This window comes from Myxocyprinus asiaticus, chromosome 13 (assembly GCF_019703515.2).
Source record: "Myxocyprinus asiaticus isolate MX2 ecotype Aquarium Trade chromosome 13, UBuf_Myxa_2, whole genome shotgun sequence".
In the NCBI taxonomy this organism is placed as follows: domain Eukaryota; kingdom Metazoa; phylum Chordata; class Actinopteri; order Cypriniformes; family Catostomidae; genus Myxocyprinus; species Myxocyprinus asiaticus.
The window spans coordinates 12,966,955-12,989,974 of record NC_059356.1 but is presented as its reverse complement, the minus strand read 5'-3'; the positions used below and the strand labels follow the sequence as shown (position 1 = coordinate 12,989,974).

General features: G+C 46.4%; 1 protein-coding gene across 1 annotated transcript in view; it reads left to right on the top strand.

Moving 5' to 3' along the window:
• Positions 1 to 23,020, top strand: part of LOC127450639 (rho GTPase-activating protein 44-like) — a 111,175-nt gene that overhangs the window by 55,211 nt on the left and 32,944 nt on the right. Inside the window, exons 11-16 of the mRNA XM_051714893.1 lie at positions 3,282 to 3,393; positions 3,803 to 3,884; positions 7,461 to 7,541; positions 9,479 to 9,592; positions 10,407 to 10,498; positions 11,733 to 11,916. Coding sequence (XP_051570853.1) covers positions 3,282 to 3,393; positions 3,803 to 3,884; positions 7,461 to 7,541; positions 9,479 to 9,592; positions 10,407 to 10,498; positions 11,733 to 11,916 — 665 coding nt within the window. The remainder of the gene's footprint in view (positions 1 to 3,281; positions 3,394 to 3,802; positions 3,885 to 7,460; positions 7,542 to 9,478; positions 9,593 to 10,406; positions 10,499 to 11,732; positions 11,917 to 23,020) is intronic.

Here is a 23,020-nt window from a genome sequence, read left to right as displayed (position 1 = left end):
TGACTCTGCACACGATTGCCAGGTACTCAATCCCGGAATAATTATGCATCAATAAGACCTAGAAAATTATGAGAGAATTTCATTTTTGGGTAAAGTGAGTCAATTTCAGCTACCATTGTACAAAAAAGACAGAGCGGGGCCTGGCCGCACCGCAGGAAGCAGATGCCACCTGTCTCATGGCTGGCCGCCAAGAACCCGCGAAAGGCTTCAAAGTGCCCCTGAGACAGGCAACCAAGGGATGACTAAACCCGCTGCTCTGGAGCTGGTAAGCAGACCACTACATCCCCCAGTGGAGGGCCGGGAGGAAAATCTTTTGTTGCCTTTTCATTAAATTTCGCCGCATACCCAAGTGGCTGCGGTACCCAAGAGTTCAGCAAAAGAGTGGTTTCCTTGTTCCCTGGGTCACATACCCGGTGCGCACGGCCGTCATCACGACCACCATCCACCATTCCATTTTGACAGGTTTGGCGCTCCAGCGGCGGTCACCCCGCCCCTGCGTGCCCAGCTGTGGCGCAAATCCGCCCGCGATGTGACGGTCTCCACGGGTTTTAAGGACAGGCCTTTTCCTCCCCCATCCCAGGCTGTTCTGGGGGTGGTCACGAGGAGCCAGGTAAATGCTTTGATGTCCCTGAACTCAGCACGGCCACGCCACGAGGCCCCACCCGCCGGTACATCCGATGAGATTGTCCCCTTGGTCCACCTCACCCGGAGCTTGGACGTGTGGCTTGCGCTTTCCAACCCGTCACGATGGCTGGTCCAGACCGTCCGACTCGGCTACGCGATTCAGTTCACCCGGCGTCCGCCCAGGTTCAGCGCCGTCCACTTCACCCCGGTGAAGGGCGAGAACGCCGCTACCTTGCGCGTGGAAATCGCTACCCTCCTACGGAAGGGTGCGATAGAGCCTGTCCCTCCGGCAGAGATGAAGAAGGGGTTTTACAGCCCCTACTTCATTGTACCGAAGAAAGACGGTGGGTTGCGGCCAATCTTGGACCTGCGAGTACTGAACCGGGCTTTACACAGACTCCCGTTCAAGATGCTGACGCAAAAACGCATTCTAGCGAGCGTCTGGCATCAAGATTGGTTCGCGGCGGTAGACCTGAAGGACGTGTACTTCCACGTCTCGATTCTACCTCGACACAGACCCTTCTTGCGGTTTGCATTCGAGGGTCGGGCGTATCAGTACAAGGTCCTCCCTTTCGGCCTGTCCTTGTCCCCTCGCGTCTTCACGAAGGTCACAGAGGCAGCCTTTGCCCCGTTAAGGGAAGTGGGCATTCTCATCCTCAACTATCTCGACGATTGGCTAATCCTAGCTCACCCTCAGGATGTGTTGTGTGCACACAGGGACCTGGTGCTCTCGCACCTCAGCCTACTAGGGCTTCGGGTCAACTGGGGAAAGAGCAAGCTCCTCCCGGTTCAGAGTGCCCAAGGTTCCCACGACCCCTTTTAGGGATCAGGTGGTGAACCTGCAAGCACTGCCCCAGGAGGAGGCAGACCCAGCTCTGACGTTGCTGTGTCCGGTGCGTGCTTTATGCATCTATTTGGATCGCACGCAGAGCGTTAGAGTCTCTGAGCAACTCTTTGTCTGCTTTGGTGGACAGTGGAAAGGAAGCGCTGTCTCCAAGCAGAGGATCGCCCACTGGGTAATTGACGCCATAACAATGGCATATCACGCCCAGGATGTGCCGCCTCCGGCAGGGCTACGAGCCCATTCTACCAGGAGTGTGGCGGCCTCCTGGGCCTTGAACAGTGGCACTTCTCTAACAGACATTTGCAGAGCAGCGGGCTGGGCAACACCCAACACCTTTGCGAGGTTCTACAATCTCCAGGTGGAACCAGTTTCGTCCCGTGTAGTGGCAGTCACAAGAAGGTAAGTCCGGGACAGCTGACCGGGTGTATCACTTGTGCATAGTGCCTTTCACCTCCCCTGAGCTGAAGACGTGTGCTGTTGATTCCCAGTAGTGTTCACAAACTGTGTTCCCTGGATGATTTCCTCCGAGCCCTGTGGCAGATGATTTTGCGGAGAAACTCGCTGCCGGCTCAGTACATGTGCTAACTAAGCCCTGTACTGGGGTATGTGCTCCGCATGTGTTGGTTCCCCCATAGGTAACCCCATGCGACGTATATCTTCCGCTTATTTGTTTCCCTGTTGGTGAACTGCATCTTCCTTGGGCAGAGGCCCCTCTGCCCCATTCACCATGTTTGTAGAAACTCCTCCCATGTACCATGGGACTTCTCCACATGACATACTTCCGACAAATCTCAGCAAGACCATGTGACGTATTTCCACTCAAATACCCCCCCCCTCCCCCCGGCGGAGTGTGGTCTCCGCGGTGTCTTGCCCTTGGGAGGGACACCCCCAGTCGGTTAACTCTTTTTTTTTTGGGGAGAGAAAAAAAAGAGAGGATAAGAGGCCACGACTGGGCTAGCCTGTCTCTATCTTTTGGGCAGTCGACTTGTCCCCGAAGGGCCGTTTGACACTCATAACAGCGTTGGGGATGGTTACATGTCGGCCTGGTCCGCTGGCTACGAGGCACACAGTGGTCTGCCCGTCACACACCTCCAGTTCACGTAACACAGTTCAGCCAGTTGTGGCGTTTCGTATAGGGACCCCTAGAGTCACTGCATCGACACAACGTTGAGTGAGTGACATATAGGGAACGTCCTGGTTACTTGCGTAACCTCCGTTCCCTGATGGAGGGAATGAGACGTTGTGTCCCTCCTGACACAACGCTGGACTACCCGCTGAAATGGCCGGGACCTTGTCTCGGCTCCTCAGCACAAAACCTGAATGAGTGGTTGCATACCAGCTCCTTTTATACCCGTATGTTCGGGGGACTGTTATGCAAATACCACTCGCCAATTTTCATTGGCCTTTTATCAAAGACCAGAGGTGTGTCTTATCAAAGACTCCTATTGTCACTACATCAACACAACGTCTCGTTCCCTCCATCAGGGAACGGAGGTTACGCAAGTAACCAGGACGTTAATATTACACTTTACAAGCTCCAGGAGCTTGAATTAATTCACAACTTCCAGGAGTTTGGGTACACAGGTTTTAACCAGTTTGCCTGGTAAATATAAGAAATATTCACTGTATTTGCCAATGTTTTTCAGGTCTTTGAAAATGGGCCATTCTTGGCCAAAATAAGTTGCAAAGTGAACCAGACTGTAGGCCTACAGCATTAGTCACAAGTCTGGCTACGCTAGATTTTTTTGATCTTTTATGGCATTTTATTACTTTCTTACGGTTTATTATTTATTACACTTTCTGTCACTCTTAGGGTTTATTCCGGGTGGCACCTTCAGCCTCAAAGCTGAAGAAGCTGAAAGCATCACTGGACTGCGGGGTTCTTGATGTGCAGGAATACTCAGCCGACCCACATGCCATTGCAGGTGAGCATCTGTGCATCCATTCTCTCTCTCTTCTTAGCTTGTAAAAGTGTGCACTGTTTTACCCACAGTGTCCTTTTAGCAGCTACAAAGGCTCAGACCACATGGCAGTTCCCATTAAATTCTGTCCCAGGTTAATTTGATCTCATTGTAGCGTGACCCAGTGCCGCCTGGTAAGGGGGCCACAGCCGATAGGCGGCACATGTTGATTGTGGCTTTGACAGCTCATTTATCTGTCAGGCTTCCCTTTTCTCTATCACATTACAATGTAAGATTCCAGCACAGAATACCAAACCTCCACTCACTAGCGTGACCAGATTTTTAAAGGGATAGCTCACCCAAAAATATAACTTCATCATTTGCACACCTTCATGTTGTTTCAATCCCATATGACTTTCTTTTGTTTCCTCAGGCGCATTGAAGTCTTATCTTCGTGAACTTCCCGAACCTCTAATGACCTTTGAACTCTATGATGAGTGGATTCAGGCCTCAAAGTGAGTAGGAATGGCCTACCCTAACACATATTCCATTGCCCTCATTTTGATATGAGACTCTGTTCCAAAACCCAGTGAGGTGCCTACCTACACAGAATTTTAAAGAGATGAAAAAAAAAACTAATATTTTGTCATCATTTACTTACCCTCATGTCATTGCGTGAAACAAAAAAGAAGTTAGGCAGAATGTTAGTGTTACACACGCCTGGATCTTGGCGGGCAACATGAAGAAAAGGCAATACTCCAATTAGCATAAAGAAATACATTTATTGAAAGGAAAGAAAAGAAGGTTTTTAAAGCATCCAAATAATAGTCAAATGAGACCCCAAGAAGTACTGGAAGCAAGGGGAGAGAGCTAGCATTGGCAGGAACAGATCTTTTATCCTCGCACCCATCAGCAGAGCAATCAAGGAAAGCTCCCACACCTGCTGCCACTCTGCAGAGGAGAAATAGAACACAGAGCAAACAGTAGACAGGGCCATCACACACCCTCCCTTAAGACAGAGGCCTGTTTTAAAGGTCTCTGTAACTACATTTCCTGCAAAAAAAAAAAAAGAGTAATACATTTTTTTTTACATTCCCCCCAAGGCCAATCATACAGCCACTCCCCAAATGAAATTTCAAAATATAAATCAAAAACCATCTAAGTTATTGTATCCAGCTCTGCCTCATCCATCCAGCTCCACATCCTAAGTTCCAACAATTCCTGGCACCTGGAAAAGCAACATTTAAGGAAAATAGGGACATGGAGAATGGAGAAGAGGAGAGCAAGCATAGATACATTACTCCAACTCCGCCCCTGCAAACAAATAAAATGTTCCGGAACTAACTAAACAACACCAGTGCGAGCCAACTAAATGAATGGCCTCAGTAACTACTTTAAACTATGCTCATCCAGCAATCAATCATGGTGCAGCTATTTGTGTTGCATTATGCGAAGCGAGAAAGATCTTATCAAAGGAGCTTCCCCGCATCTAACTAATCAAAAAAAATGATCTAACTAATCTTTACCCTAGTCTTCAGTGTGCCCACATCATGGTTTGACTGCAAACAGTCGCCCTGCGACTGACACACCAAAAACAAACAGAATTAAACGCTCTTCACCTGCGGCAGAGTGTCACATGGCTCCAATAATCCATATTTCTCCCCCACTTGCACTCAGCACCACCCACACTTACCAATGGACGTCCGCGTTGAATTCGTTCCCCCAAAACACAGAGACGACCAATGCTACTCCTCATTCCCAGCACTTCAAACTCAAAATCCCGGATGAGCCCCCTTATGTTACACACGTCTGGCTCTTGGTGGACAACATGAAGAAAAGGCAAAACTCCAATTAGCATAAAGAAATAAATGTATTTAAAGGAAAGAAAAAAAGGTTTTTAAAGCATCTAAATAATAGTCAAATGAGCCCCAAAGAAGTACTGGAAGCAAGGGGAGAGAGCTAGCACTGACTGGAACAGATCTTTTATCCTTGCACCCATCAGCAGAGCAATCAAGGAAAGCCCCCACACTTGCTGCCACTCGGCAGAGGAGAAATAGAACACCAGACAGGGCCATCACAGTTAGCCTCATTCATATTTCACAATCACTTTCATTGTTTTCACATATAATGGAAGTGAATAGTGACTGAGGCTAAAATTCTGCCAAAAATGTTTTGTGTTCCACTGAAGGAAAGAAAGTAATACAAGTTTGGAACGACATTAGGGTGAGTAAATGATGACATAATTTTGTGAACGATCTACCAAAACATATGCGGCAACATTAAGATGCCTTTTAAGATACCTCATTTTGGCCAAATTCTAAGGCAGTATCACATGTATGTGTAATGGTGGCCAGCTGATAGATAGCTGTACAATGTTATAAACCTCACTTTCCTGGCCTCAAGAGGTGCACTAGCGACTGACACTAGGGGCTGTAGCCTTTAGCCTCCTTGTTAACGCGCCCACCTCCCATGCCTCCCATGCCTGTTCGAGTCCCGTACGGAGCGGGTAGAACAGGAGCATCACAATGGTGCCGTGACCCGGATGGGAGTGAGGTTTAGTGGGGTGAGTGTAACGGTGGCCAGCTGATAGATAGCTGTACAATGTGTATAAACCTCACTCTCCTGACCTCAAGAGGTGCACTAGCGACTGACGTTAGAGGCTGTAGCCTTTAGCCTGCTTGTTAGCGCACCCGCCTCCCATGCCGGAGACGCTGGTTTAAGTCCCGTACGGAGCGGGTAGAACAGGAGCATCACATATGCATTGTGGATATAGCCAACCCAGAATTCAGTGCAACAAGCTCAGTAAAAAAAATGGCAGATGAGTCAAAAGAAATGCAGATTAGAAATTGATATTCATTCAATATTGAAAAGTAATGAAAAAAATAGTTGATGCAATTAAAAATTCTGTGCAATGTATTTTTTGCTTATTTTCACTTATTATTTGCCACGCAAATACAGGGGGTTGGAGCATTTTGCTGCTTCAGTATGGGACACGACACCTTCAATGTCGGCCGTTTTTATCATTTTGAGCTCTTAAAGGTTTTGTCTTTATTAAAAAAGTTTTACTCATTAAGAAATTAATTGCAATTTTGAAACATTTGTATAAAATGAGGAGCACTCACATGAGATGAAGATTGAAGTCATAACAGTAACATTATAAAAGCTGTTTTATTCTACATGGAGAGGGTCCCCTTATGTGGGCTGCCATGTTAGAATCACTTGACCAGCCAAATGCTACTAATGCTCAGTAACCACCTTGCTATTGGATACTTTCACTCATGGATTAAATTAATCATGGCTGACTGTCAATAGTGATTTTCTACAATAGCATCTTTAACTGAAATTTGAATGATGCTGCATCCAAGACAACTTGAACAAAAACTTACTGAGATCACCTTTTAATAATATACAAAATGCAGGGTGTAATTTTGGGCAAAATACGAGATGTTACGGCTAATAGTTGGGAACCCTTATCACATTGTTAGCTTAGCAACATGCTAACGACAAAGTCTATTGAAATTAAATGTGTGGCGTACATGAGCGACTGTTAACGGACCTGTTTGCAGCATTCCAAATCATTTGAGGTTGCTTTGTTCAGTGGTGAGTTTCCATTTCAGTTAGGATGCTAACAGTTCAGACTGACACTCGAAACTCGACACTCCTGCATGCGACACTGAAAAACAGCGAGACTCTGTGCATCAAAGACATCTGTCTAGTGCATGTTTACATTGAAAACAAAATGGAACTCATATCAACTCATCTTAATTTATATAGCACATTTAAAACAACAGAGTTGACCAAAGTGCTTCACAACTATAACATTTTAAACACAGCAACTTTGTAAAAATTACCACAAACACGCAAACCCCTAAAACACAAAATCTAAAACACAAAATACACACACTTAAAAAAAAACACACACATGAACACAGTGAAGACGGAGGCAAAAATGTGTTCAATGAGAACAGCCCCTTTGAATGTAGCAGCATATTCATACAGTAGAATGCAAGCTTTGGAACAGAGAAGTTATCTACATAAAAATACTGTAAATTCATATACCATAATGTGTCTCTCTCTGTATCCATCTGTAGTGTTCAAGATATGGATAAAAGGCTCCAAGCCCTGTTGACTACATGTGAGAAACTACCAACAGACAATTTGAACAACTTCAGGTATGTGTGCCTGTTAGTCACTGGACGCTCACTGTCTAATGAGAGTTTTTTTTTAATCAGTCAACTTCTCATTAGCAGAGAGGTGTGTCAGATGTGGCAGTACCTTCTCACCAGAGCCGGTCCTAGCCTTTTAGGGGCCCTAAACAAAAACTTGTTTGGGGACCCCGTCAGTATGTTTGTAACACTACTTATAATGTCTTTGACAGTGTTGGGGCCCCCTGGCGGATCAGGGGCCCTAAGTAACTTGCTTAGTTTGCCTATAGGGAGGACCAGCACTGCTTCTAAGGTTGCCATCCATCCAGGATTTTCCAGGATTGTCCGGGTTTTGGCCATCTGTCCTGGAAAAATTAAGTTCCATTCCGGGATGCAAAATATACTGGAATTCTAATGTTTTCCCGAAGCGTTCACACATATGAACTCTTGTTTATAAGCACACTATGCAAGGAGGAGAATCAAACGCATTCTAATATGAATTATAAGAAAGTCAGATTAATTTTTGCGAACTGGTTTGTTCAGAAGATTGAGATTGAGATTTTTCACTTTAGTGTGAACAGTCTTTTAAAACTTTATTCTACTTACTATAATGCTCCAAAAGAGGAACTCTGATGCCCATTTCACACATGATCCGTATGCAATACGTATGCAGTTTGAATTTTTTCAGTGTCCATGTTAACAGATTAGAGCATTCAGACCGCACACAGGTGCAGCACGGCAATGCGTTGCAGGAGCGGTGCAGAAGCAGCAGTGCAGTAGGGCTGCAACTAATGATTATTTTGATAATCAATTAATCTAACGATTATTAGAATGATTATTCAACTATTCAGCGATTATTGCAACAATTAATCATTAGCTCTTAACCGATTGTTCAGCTTGTGCCCTGACTTAAAAGGTTGTATTAAATGTGCTTACTAACAATAAAGAGGACAAAATCATCTTTTAGAAAATACCTCTAAGTGACATTCACTGAATTAAAGGAAAATAAATACTTTTTATTAAGTTTAATTCAGTAAAGAAATTCACTGCAAAAAAATCCTGTTGTCATCAAGTGTTTTCCATTTAAAATTGTCTAAAAATCCTTAAAACAAGATACATGTACTTGAGAAGCATCATCCTGGATGTGTTGACTTTCTTCTGCAGAACACAAATTAAGAGTTTTAGAAGAATATTTCAGCTCTGTTGGTCCATACAATGTAAGTAAACAGGGTCCAAAACTTTGAAGTTTAAGAAAGCACATAAATGCAGCATAAAAGTGATCCATATGACTCCAGTGGTTTAATCCATGTCGCTTGAAGCAATATGATAGGTGAGGGTGAGAAACAGATCAATAATTAAGTCCTTTTTTACCATAAATTCTCTTCACTACCCTGTAGGTGGCGATATGCTCGAAGATTGTGAATCGCCAAAAATACAAGAAGAAGAATGTGGAAAGTAAAGTGGAAATTTATAGTAAAAAAGGGACTTAAACATTGTTCTGTTTCTCACCCACCCCTATCATATCACTTCAGAAGATATGGATTTAAACACGGAGTCGTATGGATTACTTTTATGCTGCCTTTATGTGCTTTTGGGAATGTCAAAATTCTGGCCACCATTTACAGCTTGCATTGTATGGACCTACAGATCTAAGATTCTACAGATTCAGAGATTCTTCTAAAATTCTTCATTTGTGATCAGCAGAAGAAAGAAAGTCATACACATCTGGGATGGCATGAGGGTGAGTGTGTGATGAAAGAATTTAAAATTTTAGGTGAACTATCCCTTTAACTCTGGGTCTATATGGGCACCTGCCTCAGTCGCTTCAGTCAAGCCCACTGAAATATTGATAATATACAGCGATAGGAATAGCACATGTAACAGTGAATGTCACAGCTGAAACTCTTTTGTCAAAGCTGAGATTGAAACAGAAGATATTTTTTTTCTTTTTCTTTTCTGAACAGATATTTAATCAAATTCTTGGCCAAACTTACAGAGCATCAGGACGCCAATAAAATGACACCAGGTAACATTGCAATAGTTCTTGGACCCAACCTGCTGTGGACACATTCAGAAGGGTGAGTACATGCCCTCCCTTTGCCTTAATGCTCTGATTTTTATGGGCAATATTTGCCCCCTGGAACTAATTTTTTAGGGGCATTTTTATCCTTATGAAACCAGTTTTATCCATATCAACGCATACGATGAGTCATACATGTCAAATACTTCTATTGTATTTCAAATAATTGAAATACATTTTAAATCTGAATAATTAAGGCTGTAAGCAACATATGAAGTCAAATCAATATCAAGTGCAAAAGTAACTGTAAATAATGAACAAGATATACAGTAACACAATAAACATTGTGAAACAATACATTTTAAATAATTGGTCAGCCTCTACTGTATATTGTCTATTTAATCAAAATCATGACATTGCATCATCTTACACTACTCCTAAAACCATTTGTCCTCAGACCACAACAATACAGATATTTACTTTGGGGGCATTCCCAAAGTATAAAAAAATAAATATTTTTTTAAATATATGGAGCGTTTTTTCTCTCCCGAGTCCTGAATATTTTTGACCCCAGTACTCTGTAAAACAAAATGGAACTGTGTAGATGTTTCCGAAGGAGTTATTTCTACCTGACCTGACCATGAAAATTGCTTTGTTTTGTTTTTATAACCTAATATAGTCAGGTAGATTTAGTCATATTACTTGAAGAAAACCATTTAATTTAGATGTTACGGCAAAGCACATTTTTTAGGTTACCTGACAATTTTTTATAGTGTAGTATTGAATTCTACCAGCATCTTAATGGATCTTTGTGTGATCTTGTAGTTTTTATGATGAAATATGTAGATTAAATGTGTAATTAATCTCCACAGGAACGTGACGGAAATGATGACCACCATGTCTCTGCAAATTGTTGGCATCATTGAGCCGATTATTCAACATGCTGACTGGTTCTTCCCTGGAGGTTAGATAAAAAGATTTGTGAAAACATTCTTACAAATACACTGGCAGCCAAAAGTTTGGAAGAATGTACAGATTTTGCTCTTATGGAAAGAAATTGGTACTTTTATTCACCAAAGTGGCATTCAACTGATCACAATGTATAGTCAGGACAATAATAATGTGAAAAATTACTATTACAATTTGAAAAACATGTTCAGAACTTCTTAAACTACTTCAAAGAGTTCTCATCAAAAAATCCTCCACGTGCAGCAATGACAGCTTTGCAGATCCTTGACATTCTAGCTGTCACTTTGTCCAGATACTCAGGTGACATTTCACCCCACACTTCCTGTAGCACTTGCCATAGATGTGGCTGTCTTGTCGGGCACTTCTTACGCACCGTACAGTCTAGCTGATCCCACAAAAGCTCAAAGGGGTTAAGATCCATAACACTCTTTTCCAATTATCTGTTGTCCAATGTCTGTGTTTCTTTGCCCAGTCTAACCTTTTCTTTTTGTTTTTCTGTTTCAAAAGTGGCTTTTTCATTGCAATTCTTCCCATAAGTCCTGCACCCCTGAGTCTTCTCTTTACTGTTGTACATGAAACTGGTGTTGAGCGGGTAGAATTAAATGAAGCTGTCAGCTGAGGACATGCGAGGCGTCTGTTTCTCAAACTAGAGACCCTGATGTACTTATCCTCTTGTTTAGTTGTACATCTGGCCTTCCACATCTCTTTCTGTCCTTGTTAGAGCCAGTTGTCCTTTGTCTTTGAAGACTTTAGTGTACACCTTTGTATGAAATCTTCAGTTTTTTAGCAATTTCAAGCATTGTAAAGCCTTCATTCCTCAAAACAATGATTAACTGAAACGTTTCTAGAGAAAGCTGTTTCATTTTTGCCATTTTTGACCTAATATTGACCTTAAGTCATGCCAGTCTTTTGCATACTGTGGCAACTCAAAAACAAACACAAAGACAATGTTAAGCTTCATTTAACGAACCAAATAGCTTTCAGCTGTGTTTGATATAATGGCAAGTGGTTTTCTAGTACCAAATTGGCAGTTTAGCATGATTACTCAAGGATAAGGTGTTGGAGTGATGGCTTCTGGAAACGGGGCCTGTCTAGATTTGGTAAAAAATGACTTTCAAATAGAGATGGTGCTGTTTTGTTTTACATCAGTAATGTCCTGACTCTACTTTGTAATCAGTTGAATGCCACTTTGGTGAATTAAAGTACCAATTTCTCTTGGCTGTTCTTAGATATTGAGTTCAACCTGACAGGGAGCTACGGAAGCCCCGTCCACACCAACCACAACTCCAACTACAGCTCCATGCCCTCGCCAGACATGGACCAATCAGATCGCAAGCAGCAGCACGACCAGGGCCGACGGCCACTCAGCGTTGCTACTGACAACATGATGCTGGAATTCTACAAGAAGGATGGGTGTGTTGTTCTTCCATTCCCTACTACACCATCCTTTTTTTAAAGGAACAGTTCACACAAAAATTTTAACATTTCTGTCATCATTTACTCCACCTCATGTTGTTTCAGACCCCTAGGACTGTTTCTTTTTTTTGTTCTGTGGAACACATAAGGTGAATTTTTGAAGAACATCCAAGTTGTTCTTATACATATAATGAAAGTGAATGGTGACTGTGACTTTCAAGCTTGAAAATTATAACAAAGGATCATAAAAGTATTGTGACAGTGGTCCATTCAGCTTGTGTACTATATTTCAAGTCTTCTGAAGCCATATGATAATTTTGTATGAGGAACAGACTGAAATTTAAGTAATTTTTCACTGAAAAATGTCCCCTCTGCTGCAGCTCTCAAATAAAAAATGGCCTATTTTGATACCTCTGTCAGGTTTGACGTCGTCATGAAACATGCACTTGATGGCAGTGACTTCAACGCAGGGCCGGATGTTGGCATGGGCAGGGGTGGGCTGAGCCCACCTAAAACGTGAGTCTTGCAGACACAATCACACATTTGGCCAACACGGTATTAAATAGAACATATCACAATTTGTGCATTGGTTAAAATCAATTTGGGGCTGGGCTGTGTGTTGGATACAGTGTTTTGTGGGATGTGTGCTTCTGTTTCTGTTCTTGAAATTTCTGTGTCGCTGACGAGAGAGATGCTGTCTTCACTTCGCCTCTTACATATCATTTATTTATATCTATCTTTTTACAGTGCTGTGATAGTTTGTTGTTTATCTTTGTTGTTTGTCATTGCACTTTAAACTATTGTATTTTTGCCATGAAAATAACGTTTGATGCTGAAATGAGATTACTTACATCTATCCATCCATCTAAATTCATGGATATTTACCTAAATCTACCTAAACCTTTCGATTTTGTAGTTACTGCATTTTCACATCAAATTTTCTCAGAATACCAAATGAAAAAAACTCATCTGTAACAGATCATAGTCTAAGACCTGATTTCAGTCATAACTAAATTTTGCATTTTGCCTTTGTAGGACAGTATAATTGCTAATTGGCAGCGGCTATTTGCAATAAATGCAAATAGTGATAGATGCTATTTTAAATAGCTACAAAAAGCATCTTCTTTGCACGAAGTGAAAATAGTGTTATATACTATTTGCACCCCACTGCAAATAATGGCAGATACTGTTTGCCCTCCTAATTAAATACTAACATAATGTATATGGGCTTCACTGCAGTGTGTTTATTGTGTTTATTTAGAGTCCCAAAGACACACTACACCAACCCCTACCCCTAAAATTAACCCTAACCTTCCCTTACAAAAATAAACCAATGACTTTACTACAGTAACCATAGTATCACCATGGTGTTTTGTAGTAAAATCATAGTAACCACAAAACTAAACATGGTTACTACTGTATATTAACACAATATTACTGTAGTAACACCATGGTTAATTGTATTAAAACTATGGCTTCTACCAAAAAAACATGGTTACTACAGTAGTACTAAAGTAAAACCATGGTTAATTTTACCCAAATCAAACCTTTCTCTAAACTCCCCGACCTTCACCGTGACCAAACCACTGCGAGGCAATCAAACTTTAAAGGTACTGTAAGCTATTTTTTTCATGGAGAAGTATGCAAAAAATGTCCTACTCCTTTAAAGATATTAATGAAATAAGTGTCCTGAGATAACTCACCAGTCTCTGTGACAGCTGTAGACTTTGTAAACAGCAAACAAAAATGTGTCCGTGGACATTGACGCTTTTTACCTGTCAGTCGTTTTGCTTGTTCTCATAGTGTTGTATTTGAAGTGGACCATTGAGGCTATGATTCATAATGTTTGTCAGTTGAGGGTGCTATTGTGCCACTTAGGGCTGTCACGATTATGAAATTTGGCTGACGATTAATTGTCAAACAAATAATTGCGATTATGACGATTAATTGTCTTTTTAGGGCTTTCATGATTAATTGTTGTATAAATTGTCATATTTATTAAGGTGCACCTTAAGAAGTCCTTTTTACGTATTTAACTTCAAATATATAAATCAAATAATAAAATAGGGATATATGATTTCCTTTTAAGGCTTTAAAACTTATTAAATGACTGTAACAAGTTGTGTTCTCTTGGGCAATGGAGCAGTCAGGAGGCAACGAAGCAATGCAGGCAAGACTTTTATTTCTCAGTCTCAGGTTCTGAACACAGTCTATTCTCGTAGATTCAAACACTCAGTCAGTTCATGGAAACATTTAGTAAGTGTCGAGTTCGTGCTCTCTCTCTCTCTCCCTCTCCACTGGTGAGCTGGTGCGGCTTTTGAGTCTCCTTCCATCATCACTATAACGAGACAGGTGTTAGAGATAATTACAACCCAGGTGATGAGCCTTACCGCTCTCTCTCTCCTGCAGACAAACACATGACCACACCCCCATCCCCACATATCCCCACCGCCCGACTCAGGCCAGGGCAACATCGGGCCTGCCAACTCCCCCCCCATTTCTGGAGAGGAAGTCAGCCACAGCCATCTGCGCCCCTGGTCTGTGGATCACCTCGAATTTGAATGGCTGAAGTGCCAGGTACCAATGGGTGATCCGCGTGTTGGTATCTTTAATGCAGTGAAGCCATTGGAGTGGGGTGTGATCTGAACAGAGGGTGAAGGTCCGCCCCAGCAGGTAGTAGCGGAGAGTGAGAATGGCCTACTTGATCGCCAGACACTCCTTCTCCACGGTGCTGTACTTAGTCTCTCTCAGCGAAAGCTTACGACTAATGTACAGCACAGGTCCTCCACCTCCTGTGAGAGCACTGCCCCCAGTCCCCTGTCCGATGCATCTGTTTGCAAAATAAAGGGGAGAAAGAAATTAGGAGCATATAAAAGCGCCCCCCCACAAAGCGTGGACTTTATCTTTAGAAAAGCCTTTTGGCACGACTCTGTCAACTGGACCAAATCGGGGGCCCCCCCTTCTAGTAAGATCAGTCAGCAGGCTGGTGATATCAGAGTAACTAGGCACAAACTTTCGGTAGTAGCCAAACAGCCCCAGAAACTGTCTCACTTCCTTTTTGGTCTTGGGCCTCAGACAGGCCGCGATCGCTGCGGTTTTGTCAACCTGGGGACGCACCTGCCTGTGGCCCAAGTGGAACCCCAGATACCAAACTTCCACCCATCCAATTGCGCATTTCCTCAGGTTGGACGTGAGCCCCGCCCGTCGCAGCGATCTCAGGACAGCACTCAGATGTTGCATATGCCGCTGCCAGTCATTAATATATATTAAAAATATCATCTAAATATGCAGTGGCATATGCTGTATGGGGTCTGAAGATTTTGTCCATGAGACACTGAAATGTGGCTGGAGCCCCGAACAAACCGAACGGAAGGGTCACGAATTGGTGTAAGCTGAACGGTGTGGAAAAAGCAATTTTTTCTCGGGAGATTGGAGTTAAAGGGATCTGCCAATAACCCTTTGTTAAGTCCAGTGTCGAATAAAATTGAGCCGCGCCCAACCGATCGAACAATTAATCAATCCGAGGCATTGGATGTGTGTCAAATTTGGACACCGCGTTCACTTTGCAATAGTCTACACAGAACGGGACTGACCCGTCACTCTTAGGCACCAGAACCACCGGGCAGACCCAATCACTGTGCAACTCTTCTATTATGCCCATATTAAGCATAGCCTCTAATTCTTCCTTAACAACCTTTTTTTGTGTTCAGGAAGGTGATGGGGTGGCTACAAATCACCACCCCCAGGGTGGTCTCGATATGGTGTTCTATGTGGTTCGTGCGACCGGGGAGAGGTGAGAACATGTTCGCAAATTCCGTTTGCAACTTGGCCACGTCTGTGAGCTGCAACAGCAAGAGGTGGTCTCCACAAGGGGTGAATGAATTTGGTTTGAGAGTCACCTCTGGCCGAGCTCCACCCTCTCGGGGACTACGGTTGCTAGAGCCACAGGGACCACCTCCCTCCATGCTTTTAAAAGGTTGTAAACTTGACGTGCCCTGCACCTATCCTTTCGCTTAACCTCATAATCGAGATGTGACCTCAAAGGGCCCGTGCCACTTGGCGAGTAATTTAGACCTTGAGTTGGGCTGTAATACAAGCACTTTATCTCCTGGTGCGAATTCCCATAGTCGAGTGCCCCAGTCATACAGCCGGCTTTGGCATTCCTGAGCTCGGAGCAAATTCTCCTGTGTTAAGCGACTCAAGGTGTGGAGTTTTGCTCTAAGATCAAGAACGTACTGAATTACATTTTTACTGTTTAAAGGTCCTTCCTCCCAAGCTTCCCATATGATGTCGAGCATGCCTTATGGCCGATGCCCATACAGTAGCTCGAATGGGGAAAACCCTGTGGAGGCTTGCAGGACCTCTCACACTGCAAATAACGGGATCAAGCCACTTATCCCAGTTTCTAGCATCCTTGTGTACAAACGTAAGAATCATATTTTTTAAGGTTTTTTTAAATCATTCCACCAACCCATCTGTTTGTGGGTGGTAAAAGCTGGTGCAAATTGATTTAATACCTAACAATTTGTATAGTTCGCATAGTGTTCGTGACATAAAGGTAGTGCCTTGATCAGTGAGGATTTCTTTTGGAATCCCCACTTGGGAGATTATTCTGAAGAGTGCCTCCGCAACACTACGTGCTGAGATGTTGCGCAGGGGTACTGCTTCTGGATATCGCATTGCGTAGTCCACCAGAACTAATACAAAGTGATGCCTGCGTGCGGTCCATTCTAATGGCCCGACGAGGTTCATGCTTATTCTTTCGAAGGGGACCTCGATTAGCGGTAGAGGGCGCAATGACGCTTTTGGGGTGGCTGGTGGGTTCACCAACTGACATTCACGGCATGCCGTACACCACTTGCGAACGTCCCCGTGAATGCCTGGACAAAATAAATGGGCCATTATTCGGTTAAGTGTTCTCTTGTGCCTTAGATGGCCAGCCATTGGATTATGGTGAGCCACCTGGAAAAGGGTTTCCTGATGGCTCTTCAGTACTAACAGTTGGGTTGTATTTTTTTTTTTTCGTTTGAGTGTCCTGCGTCACTCAATACAACCTATCTTTGATAATGGAAAAATACAGGTATGTGAGTGTGACGTCAGGCCAGAGTTGTTGACCATCGATTACTCTCACTTGGTCAAGCGCTTGCTTGAGAGACTCATCACATGACTGCTCTAGAGGGAAATCCTCCTCAGGGAATCCCCTGAGGATGGGAACTCTCTCCCCTGCGTCATCATGCGAAGCAGATGTTTGAGATGTAGGAGAGAAGAGAGAGAAAAATAAACTGTTTCGCTGCCTCCCGGAAACACCGCCCTATAATCCTCTGCCAGCATGACGGCCTCTTCCAGCGACGCCGGAAGCTGGGCAATGAAATGTTCCAGCACCACCAGGTCGACAATGTCCACGGCGCTGCAGGTCCCCTCAGCCAGCAACCATTTCCGGCAAGCATCCCAGAGCTGTTGGGCAAAGGTAAATGGGCGGCCATATCTTCCGAACCTCAGGGATCAGAACTGCTGGTGATTTTGCTCTGGACTACGACCGACCCACTGCAGGATGTTTTTCTTGAGATCGGGGTAATTGAGGAGGCTGGCAGTGGAAAGTTGTTGGGCTGCTAGCTGCGCCTCCCCGGAGAGTAACAGCAACAGCAACTTCCACACCTCAGCGGTCTTTTCAAACAAGTCGAGGTAGGCCTTTGGATCATCGTCTGGCCTTAACTTCATGAGAGTCACTGGGGAAGTGGGCTCCGGGGGGGTTTGGGAGTCGCAGCGCCAGCCCCCTCTCTGTCAGTTAGGCTCCGGAACACCTGCCGGTCCTCCGCTTGGGCCTCCTGCTCCAGGCATAACTCTATGAGGGCTTGATGCGGGGTTTGCTGGATGCTGGTGAGGGATTTGATGACTTTGCCCAGCAGTGAAGATTCCATAACAGCGTCGTCTTCCAAAGTCCAGGGTTTTGGCACCAGTGTAAAGTTCTGTTCTCTTGGGCAATGGAGGAGTCAGGAGGCAATGAAGCAGTGCAGGCAAGACTTTTTATTCTCAGCCTCAGGTTCTGAACACAGTCTGTGCATGTAGATTCAAACACTCAATCAGATAACAAAAGAAAAGTTTTTTTAAACACTCAGTCAGTTCATGGAAGCGTCGAGTTTGTGCTCTCTCTCTCTCTCTCTCTCAACTGGTGAGCTGGTGCAGCTTTTGAGTCTCCCTCCATCATCACTATAACAAGAGACAGGTGTTAGAGATAATGACAACCCAGATGACAAGCCTTACCACTCTCTCTCCCGCAGACAGACACACGGCCATGCCCCCATCCCCACAATGACATGAAAAAGATATGTTTTAAATATCAAAATACAGTATTTCTTAATACTTAAAATATGCCTCTCTTTTTGGCAAACTTTAGATTTTGTCAATTTTCCATTTGCACTGTTGTTTTTGGAACTCATCTATTTTATATATAGATTATATTTCCTTCTAAAAGAGCTCGCGCAAACGCTTGGTGTCTTTTTAAAGATGTCCTTCCGCATTTGCGCTACTGGATGTGACCGTTATCTCTCCCCTCCGGACAGCCATGAAATCTGTCTCGAGTGCTTGGGGCGCCAGCATGCCGAGGCAGCTTTCGTGGAAGGGTTATGTTCTCATTGCAAGAACATGCCCATCAGAACGTTGCGGTCATGGCTCACTTCCTTCTTCATGAAGCAAGGAGCCACCGCGGCTACTCCCCAACCCGCTCCGTCCTGGGCTGATGCTCAGCCGGCCGGGTTGGCAAGCACCGCAGGCGATCTGGATGTGGATATGGGAGCGTTTTCGCCGGCTCAACCCCTGTGGACCTTCCATCCCCCAGCACGCTCGTTCTATCCGGAAGAACTGCCGAGCGATACAGGCGGTCTGCCTCAGGGCGGATTTAATGTGTTGTTTGCGGCTTGCGACGAGGATGAGCTTTCGGTCACAGCATCGGAGGGTGGGCTTCTGCTGTTGGAAGTAGATGAATCTTCTGAGCTCCCGCCCACGGGCGGTAGAGCACAGGATGAGGCAGACGCTGAGATGGCAGCCGTGCTTGCCCAGGAGGCTGCGATCATCGGGCTGAAGTGGAACCCTCCACCCTGCCCTGAGCGTTCACGGCTGGATGACTGGTTTCTGGGCTCGGAGTGCGACTCATGGCCACGCCCCGCACCAGTGCCTTTCTTCCCGGAAGTGCACGAGGAGCTAACGAAGTCGTGGGAGGCACCTTTCTCTGCCCGTACATGCTTCGCGGGCTCATCCATCCTAACTAAGGGATGTGACAAGCTACCCCAGGTAGAGCGCGCTGTAGCGGTGCATTTATGCCCGCAGGGTGCAGCCATCTGACGCGACCAACCAAGGCTCCCTTCCAAGGCCTGTAAGTTCTCTTCCTCATTAATGACGAAGGCTTACAAGGCTGCGGGTCAAGCCACTTCCATCCTGCATGCCATGGCCATCCAGGCACGAGGGTAGAACCGACCCAGGGCTGATGCGGGAACTGCGTACTGCAACCGACCTCGCCTTATGGGTGACGAAAGTCACGGCGCACGCCTTGGCCAGACGATGTCCACTCTTGTGGTCCAAGAGTGGCACCTGTGGCTCAACCTTGCAGAGATGCGTGATGCTGAGAAAGTTCACTTTCTCGATGCACCCATCTCCCAAGGGGGGCTTTTTGGCGACACCATCGAGGATTTTGCCCTCAGTTCTCGACGGTGAGGAAGCAGACCGAGGTGATTAAGCAAATCTTGCCGCAGCGCGACTCGGCCGCCTTCAGGCCTCCGAAGTCCTGTGCCCCGTCTGCTTCTTGCCAGAGCCATTCCCCTGCAGTGCCGGCCCCGGCTCCATCGGAGCCATCCGATCCCGGAGCCATCCGAGCCATCGGAGCCTCCGTATGCCGGCCTCAGAGAAGAAGATCCTCCCATGGGAAGTCGGCTCCACCTGCCCGTCAGCTGGCCCCCAAGAACCCCGGACAGGCTTTGAGGTGGCCCTGGCACGGGCAACCCGGGGATGAGGTGACTGACTCTGACCGGTAAGTATTATATCGCCAGGTGCCCTCTGGGCCTCGGCGCCCACATGGTTGGTAAAACAGCATTTTCCTCATTCCCTGGGTCAGCGCACTCGCGACGGCCAGGCGCTGGAAGTCTTTCCGGTCAATCAGGCAAACACGAGTACCTCCCATTCCCAAATTCCCCATCGAAAGACAGCCAGCGAACAGGTAAGTGTGCCGGTCTCTGGGGTTGCTCACCCGCCCCAGTCACCGGCCACCATTGCGGGCTTGCGTAGCAACACGTCCCCCCTGGGCTGTCTTCCAGATGGGGCACCTGCTCTGCCTTGCCGTGAACCACACTGCCCAGGCACGGTAAGTTCAGTCATCCCCTAGGTGCCGCTGGTGCGGAATCTGGAGGCCTGGTTAGCGCTCTCCAGCCCCTCGCTGTGGCTGATCAGGATGATTCACCTCGGCTACGTGATCCAATTTGCCAGACACCCGCCCAGGTTCAGTGGCATCCTCTCCACTATGGTGTGGGGCGAGGGTGTCTCCGTCCTCTGGGCGGAGGTTGACACCCTTCTGGCGAATAGAGCCTGTCCCCGTAGCCGAGTTGCACAGGACTTTTACAACCCTTATTTTATCGTGCCCAAGAGAGGGGGAGGGTCGCACCCAATCTTGGATCTGCGTGCTTTGAACAAAGCCTTACAAAGGCTTTCGTTCAAGATGTTAATGTAGAAGCGCATCCTGGTGACATCAGGAGTACGACATCAGGATTGGTTCGCGGCCATCGACTTGAAGGATGTGTACTTTCACGTATCGATCCTTCCTCGACACAGACCCTTTCTTTGGTTTGCCTTTGAGAGATAAGCATACCAGTACAAGGTCCTCCCCTTTGGTTGCGTCTTTACCAAGGTCGCAGAGACTGCCCTGGCCCCGCTGAGGGAGAAGGGCATTCGCATTCTCAATTATCTCGACGACTGGCTAATCCTAGCTCACTCGTGAGATCTATTGTGTGCGCACAGGGACTTTGTGCTTCAGCACCTCGACCGACTCAGGCTTCAGGTCAACTGGGAGAAGAGCAAGCTCTCCCCTGTGCAGAGCATCTCTTTTCTCAGTATGGAGTTGGACTCGGTCATTCTCAAGGCACGTCTTATGACCAAACAGTGCTGACCTGTCTGAAGACCTTCAGTGAAACAATTTCAGAGGCTCCTGGGACATATTCCATCCTCGGCGGCAGTTCTCCCCCTCAGGTTGATGCATATTAAACCGCTTCAGCACTGGCTACAGACTCGAGTCCCGAGGTGCGCATGGCGCCACGGCACCCGGCATGTGACCATCATGCCACAGTGCCATCAGACTATCAGTCCTTGGTCGGACCTGGCATTTCTACGGGCAGGTGTTCCCCTAGAGCAGGTCTCAAGGCACGTCATGGTCATGACAGACACCTCGAACTCGGGCTGGGGTCCCGTGTGCAACGGGCAGGCAATCTTGGGGCTCTGGACAGGGCCCCGACTCCTTTGGAAGGGAGTTTCTGGCAGTATTGCTGGCCCTGCGGAGGCTTCGGCCATTGATTCAGGGCAAGCATGTGTTGGTCCGGAACGACAACACAGCGACCGTACAAGGCAGCGTACACTCTCCTCCAGTGAGCCTCATTGCACAGATTCTGTGCAAAGTCAGGGAGGACGAGCAGCAAGTCCTGTTCGTTGCACCGTACTGGCCCAACCAGACTTGGTTCTCGGATCTGATGCTCCTGGTAGTAGCACCTCCCTGGCGCATTCCCTTGAGGCAGGACCTTCTCACTCATGGGCACCCGCAGCTGGACCTCTGGAATCTCCACGTCTGGCTCCTGGATGGGACACGGAAGACCTACCGGGTCTTCCGCCAGCAGTGGTAAGCACAGTCACTCAGGCCAGAGCCCCCGCTACGAGGCGGCTGTATGCCTTGAAGTGCCGTCTCTTCGTGAACTAGTGTTCTGCCAGTGGGGAAGACCCACAGAGATCTACCATTGGGTCTGTGCTGTCTTTCCTTCAGGAAGGGCTGGAGAGAAGGCTGTCTCCCTCTACCCTGAAAGTGTACGTGGCTGCCATAGCAGCTTACCATGACACACTGGACGGGAGGCCCTCACGACAGCGCGACCTGATCAACAGGTTCCTCAAGGGTGCGAGGAGGTTGAATCCTCCTAGACTGTGCCTGATTCCCTCTTGGGATCTCTCTGTGGTCCTACCTGCCCTACAGAGAGCCCCCTTTGAGCCCCTGGAGCAGGCCGAGCTCAGTACTTTGTCTCTGAAGATGGCCCCCGGTGGTGCTCACATCCATCAAGAGGGTGGGGGACCTGCAGGTGCTCTCTGTTACCAGCGAATGCCTGGAGTTTGGGCCGGTACACTCTCACGTGATCTTGAGACCCCGGCCCGGTTACATGCCCAAAGTTCCCACAACTCTTTTTCAGGACCAGGTTGTGAACCTGCAAGTGCTCCCTTCAGAGGAGGAAGACCCGGCCTTGTCGTTGCTGTGTCCAGTTTGTGCCCTGCAATTCTATCTGGACCACATGCAGAGCTTTAGACGCTCGGAGCAGCTCTTTGTCTGTTTTGGAGGACAACAGAAGGAGAAAGCAGTCTCCAAGCAGAGACTAGCCCATTGGATTGTGGATGCCATTTCTCTTGCATACCAATCTCAGGACTTGCCGTGCCCCTTGGGAGTCCGGGCGCACTCCACTAATCTTCCTGGGCACTGGCAAGGGGGACCTCTCTAGCAGACATATGCAGAGCTGCGGGTTGGGCTACACCCAATACCTTTGCGAGGTTTTATAACCTACGCATAGACCTGGTTTCAACCCGAGTGTTACGCGGTAACAGCAGGTAGACCGGGCGGCCGGTGGGGTGTACCGCATGCATTGCGCCTTTCTCCTTTTTCAAAGGTGATAATGTGCGCTTTTTTGTCCACAACAGTTCCCCGTATCCGGTGAACCCCGGACGCCTCTTTAATTCTTAAGCACTGTTCGGTGACGAACTCGGCGGAGGAGTAATGACACCAGGCCCAGTATTCGTGGTATGCCCCTTTTCAGGTGAGCCCGTATGCGCGGGTTCAGTGCTCCATGCATGGTGATTCCCCCTTGGTAATCCCATA